The 7,893-nt window shown below is 58.0% G+C and overlaps 1 protein-coding gene across 1 annotated transcript in view; it reads left to right on the top strand.

Annotated features, from left to right (window-relative positions):
* Window positions 1–1,594, top strand: part of pb (homeobox proposcipedia) — a 32,449-nt gene extending 30,855 nt beyond the window's left edge. Inside the window, exons 2-5 of the mRNA XM_037234982.1 lie at window positions 60–468; window positions 604–650; window positions 724–746; window positions 986–1,594. Coding sequence (XP_037090877.1) covers window positions 60–468; window positions 604–650; window positions 724–746; window positions 986–1,594 — 1,088 coding nt within the window. The remainder of the gene's footprint in view (window positions 1–59; window positions 469–603; window positions 651–723; window positions 747–985) is intronic.
* The last annotated feature ends 6,299 nt before the right edge of the window (window positions 1,595–7,893 follow it).

Below are 7,893 nucleotides of genomic sequence, written 5' to 3' on the forward strand. Positions count from 1 at the left end.
CCACCCACCCCTTGACCGCGTTTCTACCAAATGTTAACCTTCTTTCTCTCCGTTTGCAGCGGCCGTGCAGGAGAACGGTCTGCCTCGCCGACTGCGCACTGCCTACACCAACACCCAGCTGCTGGAGCTGGAGAAGGAATTCCACTTCAACAAGTACCTGTGTCGGCCGAGGCGCATCGAGATCGCCGCCTCGCTCGACCTCACCGAACGCCAGGTTAAGGTCTGGTTCCAGAACCGGCGCATGAAGCACAAGCGACAGACGCTGACGAAGAGTGGCGACACGGAGGAGGAGCGCGCCCTGCAGAAGGTGGAGAAGCAGCGCTGCGAGGAGGAGTGCGGCGTCAACGGCTTCTGCCGCGCACCCGACTTGCCGCCCGACTACCACAAACGCGCCGACAAGCCGGACGAGCTCAAGAGCGAGCGCAACAACAACCAGCCAGAGGAGACAGCGACGAGCCCGGCCGACGCGGCGGCGGACGCGGCGGCGGCCGCCGCCAGCCCCACCGAGGAGGCGGCGTCGGGCTCGGAGGGCCGGCACGAGTCGCCGCCGCCGGCCGCCGACAGCCCGGCCGGCTTCTCGCCGCCGTCGCTGCGCGGTGGTAGCTCGCCCGACGCGCTGACCTCGTCGTCAGCTGACCTGGCGGCGGCGGGCGGCGGCGGCGCGCCGGCGCCGGTGGCGGTGACGTCTCCCGGCGCGCCGCCGCCGGGGCCGCCGCAGCCACCACCGCCGCCGCCGCCGGCCGGCTACCTGCAGCAGGTGACGCGGGCGCAGCGCCAGCAGCCGGCGTACGCGCCGCCCCCGCCACCGCAGCAGCAGCAGCAGCCGCACCAGCCGTACCAGCGGCCCGACCAAATGGCCGGCTATTACCAGCAGTACGGCTTCGGCGGGGCGCCGGCGCGGGCCGGCCCGAGCGGCTACCCGCCTCCGGTGCCGGCCTACTCCGCGCCCCGCGCCGCCAGGCCGGTGCCGCCCGGCCGCGAACAGCTTGCTGCCGCGCAGTACCCGTACCAGCGCGCCTACGGCGACGGCTTCGGCGAGCAGTACGGCGGCTACGCCCGGCCGTGCGCGGGGTACGAGCAGCCGGCGGCGGCGCAGTACGTCAACATGCAGTACGGCGAGTACGGCTACCAGAACGGCTACGCAGTGCACGCAGGCCAGCCGCAGCCGCAGCAGGGCTACTACGCCAACGGCTACGGCCCGCAGGCGTACGGCGCCGTGGCTAAGGTGACGGGCTACGCCACCGCCGGCCACGCCGCCGCCGGCCAGAAGGTCTGCCCGCCCGAGTACGCGGCGCCGGTGCCAGCGAAGGCCGGCATGGAGTTTAAGCCGCAGGTGGGCTGCCTGCCGGACGATGTGCACAAAGCGGCCGAGTTCACGGCCAAGGGCGGCGACCCCAAGCACGCCGCCTTCTACGGCCACTACGGCGAGCCGGCCGGCGGCTACGGCGAGTACGCCGGCGGTGGATCTCAGGCGGGCGGCGAGGGCTACGGCTACTTCGAGGGCGGCGATCACGGGCCGTCTGACTTCAACTTCCTGTCGAAGCTCATCACCGACGACTCGGCGCACTACTTCCCGACCATCTGCAAGGAGTAGCGGCCGTCGCACGGACGCACGGACGGCCGTTGGCGAAACAGGGTCACGCTCGTGTAAAGGTCAAGAGCCGGGCGCGCCACGCACGTCCGAGCTGAGGTGAAGGTTGCGCTGAGATACAAAGTGTGGGCTTTACAGGAATGTGCAGTATTATTGCGAGAATCTGCGGTGCCCGGCCTGGCTTTGTGACCCGCGTCTGCCGCCGTGATCTGTGGAAGTCGCGTCGACTCTGAGGTACTTTCATTGTGTTGCTGATCGACGGGGAGCTTGCGTCCTTCTGCCGCTAGAGTTGATTTCGCATGTGCGCAGTGCTCGTGCGAGGTGTTTCGTGGGTTTTGCTGGGCCGCGCGACTGAGTGCGCCGTTTGGGAGCCCGCGATGAAAATACAACCGCACTAACGTGACCTGTCGCTTCCTTATTTAACCCGTATGTTGCTTTTCCATTGCCTGCTTTGCGCTTCGTGTTTGTTGCACTGTCTCATTCGTTCGACGCTTGTATTTAAGGACCTGCGCGAGCTCATCTCTCATGCAGAACGCATCATCTCATCGCACTCGCTGAATCGCAAACCGCGCTGACTCTTGACATCGACTCGACCCAGCCTTCGCGGGCCGCCACCGGTCCACCCCTGACGGCCTCCAGCGAGCACGGCCGGGCGTCGCCGCGCGCGCATCCTAAGCTAGCCGTAGCGGAGGTCAACCGCGCTCTAGCGACGTTTGAATGTTATCGTTGCGGCGCCGCGCGCGTCGACCGCATTGGCCCGCCGGCCTGCAAAGCAATAGGCAACCTGATTGTTGTGTCGTTCGTCACTTGTCATGTCATGATGCGTGAATAAACCCATGGTGAACTCAGTCGCCTGCTGGCGCGGGCAGCGGAAGCCGTGACGTGCGGCGCCGGGAGACGTGACGCCCGTGACGGATGGGTGTTAGGGCTCGCGCGGCCGTGCGTCATGTCAATCGCGCTGACCGGGCGCGCCGGATGTGTCGCGCACGGCAGGCCGTCTCAACATTGCCGTCACCGGGAGGCTGTCGGCGTAGTTTAGACTATATCGGGCGCGCGGTGCACTTCGCCGATGTGCTCGGTCATGCCAGACGACCTCGGGGGCTCACTCGTCGCTTGGCTTTTGTCCAGCGGACAGGCTTGATTGGTTGCACGAGGCTTCTCCGCTGCAAGATGCGGGCATGAGTCTTTCTTTTCGTCTTGCCGTACATCTAAACTCTGACCGTGATCGGGAGGTTATTGTCCACGTGACAGTGTTGTCGATCCCTCAACGGAGGAAAAGATGCGTCCCACCTTTGGTGACCCCGAGAGGGTTCCACGAGGCGGGGCAAGGCAGCCAGCAGTCCGCCATTACAGTCCGGATTGTTACAGAAAAACACACACACAACCAGGCAAAAAAATGACAAGGGGAATTCCACGAGCAGATAGACAGATTTTGGATAGAAAGAGGGAAAGAGAGATAGCATGAGAGACGGCCGGGAGAGCACACGCAGCAGACCGGGGAGGGATGGCGAGGAAGGTGATAGCATGAAGGAGCAAGAGAGAGAGGGAGGCGAGACAGAGGGGAGAGGGCGAGAGAGGCGGGATGACTCAGCAATACCAAGCCCTGCCCCCCCCCCCCCCCAAGTCTGCGCTGGGGCGCCGCTGACGGACACTATCGATGTCCTGAATGGACTAATCGGGCACATTTGACAAGGGCCTGTCGGGGTTATCTGACGGCGCCGACGACGACGGCGGATTCAAACTGCGGCCCGGAATCGGCTGCCACCAGGCCTTCTCCCCCTCCAGCGCGCTGAACCCAGCTGCATGTGCCCAGCGGACGCCGGTGCTGAGCTGAGGCCCGGAATCGGCTGCCACCAGGCCCTCTCCCCCTCCAGCGCGCTGAAGCCAGCTGCGTGGGTCCAGCGGACGCCGGTGCTGAGCTGCGAGCCACGCCAGGCAGGGCTGAAGAACACAGCGGGGTTGTGTGTCACAGCCACCGGTCAGCTTTCTCTGTTTCTGGTCGGAGATGCATTTGCGTGGAGCGCCGAGCGCGTACTCTTCCGCGCTATCTAATCCGCGGATCCGCCTTGAGGCCAGTAATAGCCCACGGAGGAGACGAAACCCGGGCTAAGTGCTGCCAAATTAGTGCCAAACTGGTTGGGCAGGAGCTGCAGGCCGGCGGTGGCCGCCTCCGCCGGCGTACCGGCGCGCGCGGATCCATCTCCGTCCGCCGCCAGCCGTAATCAGCGGGAGGAGCGCTTCATGCGCCGAGCGGCGGCGTTTTTGGCGCGCCGCCGCCGCCGCTCGCATGCCCACAATCATTACAGCCGACTGTCTGTAATGATATCCTGTTGTCCGTGGGCCTTGGACCACCGCCATGCGGCCAGCGTCGGCTTCAAACAACAAAAACCGGCCGCTCCGATGGCGCCCAGTGCGGCGCTGTCCGTAAAAAACGGCCGAAATTATCACTTAGCCATATCCGCCCTCTGGTTACCGGCTCGGCGATTAATCAAAAGGCCAGCCGGCAATTTGGCCTATTTTTTGTGCCGCATGCGTGTGTGATTGTTCCGAATACAGGCGGGAATATAGAGCCGCTGTCTGTGGCGAGAACTATTGATCCCTTTGCGTCAGATTGGTATGATTAGCGGCGTAGATGGATGACTTAATGCTAAGCTAGGGTGTACGGCAGACCCACGGGGTAAGACCTGGACCGCTACTTGGAAGCACCAGCAACAGGTACGGCCAGGTCATCACTCAGCCTGAGAATTTCCGACGCTCCGGCCCGCCAACGCCACTCCCCGATCCACGTGCGCTTAGCTGAGGACAAAGCGAGCGTAGGCAGTGGCCTCCAGCCGCGTGATGCATGATGGTGCGAACTCTGGACGGAATGCCACAGCTTTCCGACCAACAGTTCGCTGCATTTTTTGAGAGCATCTTCAGTGTAATGGTAAGGTTGTCGTCCGAAAACCAGAAGCACGTGGTTCGATTCTCTGCGGTACCCACCTGTCCCGCCAGAGTGAGCCGCAGGTGACGCCATGCAGCCTCAGCAGCTGAGTGCGTGGTTAGGCCCCAATGATTACCACATTATATTACATTATTAACCAAGTCTCAGGGCAAGAGCTTCACCACAAACGAAGATCAATCAACTAAATTACATCCACTGCTGTTGGAAATGAATAGAACTGGTATAAATGTGAATGATGTTTCTCGCATTATTTTGGCGTGGTGCATGTAGGTTACATGCCCCTGGGCACACACCGGGCAGGCCCCTCAGAGACGTACTTTCCTATATAGTTGGGAGTGGTGGCTGTTGACACGTTTTGGTGGTAGGGTGTGTCATTTTTCATTGCTCAGCCAGTTCACTCAACTCATTTTGGCGGCCTGCATGCCAGCAGTTGTCCCACATAAGACCCTAGGTCCTGCACCACTTCAGGTGATTCCCCGGATAGGGTCCGCTGGTGTCCTCGAACAGCCTGCCCGGGAAAGGAACGACCACGGCTGGCCAGTCTGTCGGCCCTAGGTCCTGCACCACTTCAGTGGATTCCCCGGTTATGGTCCGCTGGTGTCCTCGAACGGCCTGCTCGGGAAAGGAACGACCACAGCTGGCCAGTCTGTCGGCGGGCCGAAGCTGGTGTCCTCGAAAGACCTTCTCGGGAAAGGAACAACTACAGCTGGCCAGTCTGTCGGCAGGCCGAAGCTGGTGTCCTCGAACGGCCTGCTCGGGAAAGGAACGGCCACAGCTGGCCAGTCTGTCGGCAGGCCAAAGTGACAGTGCTGGGGCGAGCATGCTCATGGTGTTACATTGCACGTGGGGATGGGTTGCCAATGCAGTCAGTATTATTACCCAACATTGACTGAGAAAGAAACCGTACCACGGAGCTAGCGCCTGACACAGAGCAGCTCGTGACACTGGCAAGTGACACGTGTCACGCCAGGCGCAGGGTGACTCGTGACACGGAACGGACGCCTGATGTGGGCTGACCCGTGAGGTGGAGCGGAACATTATGCATTGGCCTAACATGGCGATACCCTCTAGTGAAAACAACAAAAATGATTTTTTTCGTTGTGATTTGAAGCTGACTTTAAAGCTACGTTATTTCTGCGAGATATTTTTATTTCGCAGATAGGCTTGTTTGGGACTTCGTGACGCATACGGGTGGCATTTTAACATGGATAAACTTGGTCAGGCCAAAGTGTTGCGGACACCCAAGAATAGACTCACTCTCGGAGTGAGCTGGGTCCGTGCTTGATGTGGTGCCACAGCGGCGCGGCGTTTCTCTTAAAGGGAGTCTGTACTTTTCACTTCTTGCTACATCAGACGCATACGATTTGATCAGTAGTACCCGTTTTCTCAAAATCGTTCTGAACAGCTCGGAATATCGATTTGAAGCAGTCGATTCGGTGGGAGAAGTCCCATTTGATTCCCTGCTCACCACTATGAAAGTGATACATTTCAGTTGTATTGCTTTTTCCAACGTGTGCTTCGTGTTGTTTGCAGCACATTTCTTTGTCAAGATATTTGGGTAATAAATGCTACGAAAGCTTGAAACGCTCTGTTAAGACAAACAGATATGCGAATATGAAGCTTTTATCCCGCGAATTCAACGAAATGGTGTGCTATGGCTTTTATTTCTTCCCTACGGCATTTGCCAGTGGCTCTTTTCGCGGCGCACTTCGACTTCGGGAATTGGAATATCCCATGATCCATGTGACGCACTAGTTCAAACTTGTACCAATGTGTTCCTCGGTAACAAGCCCTTGTCTACTGGGCCAATCACGAAGCTCTTTATTCAAACCAGTGGAGGTGCGCGCGGTCGTTGTCACGACGGTGGTGGTCGTGGCTGCAAGGAAGAATTGCAGTGTTGTTACAAATCCTTGACAGCGTAATTTGCGCTCGAAAATAATTGAAATTGATATCCTTATTACGTCTTGACAGTGCTGCAGTGGGACTACCCAGTGCTATTATTAGACGCACCTAGTCCTGAGGTTTCACTTGAGTAGCTTTTTGGAATATGCCCTAACGGTGGCATATTGAGGTGGCATGGCATGCCAAAGGTGGCATGACTCCCTTCAACCCCAAACCATGCATTTCACCCAATGCTCCCCAGTCACATTCCAGCCATTCTCGCACAAAGAGACGCCCAATTTGAATCAGGCTACCGACACCTCCTATCGCACCCCATGCAAATTTCAGAATCAGGCTACCGACACCTCCTATCGCACCCCATGCAAATTTCAGAATCAGGCTACCGACACCTCCTATCGCACCCCATGCAAATTTCAGAATTAGGCTACCGACACCTCCTATCGCACCCCATGCAAATTTCAAAGTTGTCTGAACAACGCACGGAAGGTGCATCCAAAATAGTCAGCCCCGTATCCAGCGCCCGGGCATTTTAAAGCCGCCTCACATGAACTCCACAACGCGCCGCGTGACCCTCCGACTGTCTGGCTGGCAAGCGCCGCCACCGGAGCGACACCCTGACGGTCACCTGTACACGGGGCGCCAAGACCGTTTAATACTCGGGCGTGACGGCCCTCGTAACTTGGCAGCCCGAGCTGGACCGAACCACCATGCTCCGGTCACCTTGGCTAGTGGAGGTAAGTCAAATTTAAGTACACGTTATAAACTGCGCACCATTATTTGCACTTTGTCCTTATTCTTTTCAACTGTTGCCACCTTTGTTGAAGGATGCGTTCTCGTGAACGTAGACATTTGGGGCCATTAATTTTACGGCGTTGTGGGTTGCGCCCCGGGCGAGTGAAGTTTGCACTCTGGGAATGGACAGATGTGGCCTATCAGGCAAATTGTGGCTCTGCTAAATAACTGTTTGTGGTACCATTGTGTGATACGCGAATAATGGCGGAACATTTTGGTGCTTGGGAACATTTTGTTCCGTGACGGACGTTTTACACTCGCGGTGGCGGAGCTCGGCAGGATAAGTTTTGTTTTGTTTTGTTTTGTTCTTGCTATTCAACCGTCAGCAGAAAACGTCACGCAGAAACATCGGACATCAAAAGCAAGCTAGGTTCATGGAATTTTGGGTCACAACTTCAACTTAGCTGTTGCCACTGCTTTTACGTGGGAAGTAAACCCTTAGTGTGGTTGGAAAATGTACTTACAAAAGTAACGTTTGTATTGCATTTTCAGCTATGCTTCTGGTGCTCGTCCTACTTTACTGTGAAATCAATATTGTCGAGAGAATGCTAATGAGCGTGTCATTTGAGTCTAGTTTAGAAATACATGCAATCATGCTCAAATCTGATTTCTATCTTTTACGATTCCAGTCAAAGTGCAAGCGTTGTTAAATGAGCAAGAAACA

The sequence above is a fragment of the Pollicipes pollicipes genome, unplaced genomic scaffold, assembly GCF_011947565.3.
Source record: "Pollicipes pollicipes isolate AB1234 unplaced genomic scaffold, Ppol_2.1 Scaffold_7261;HRSCAF=8764_pilon_pilon_pilon, whole genome shotgun sequence".
NCBI lineage: Eukaryota > Metazoa > Arthropoda > Thecostraca > Pollicipedomorpha > Pollicipedidae > Pollicipes > Pollicipes pollicipes.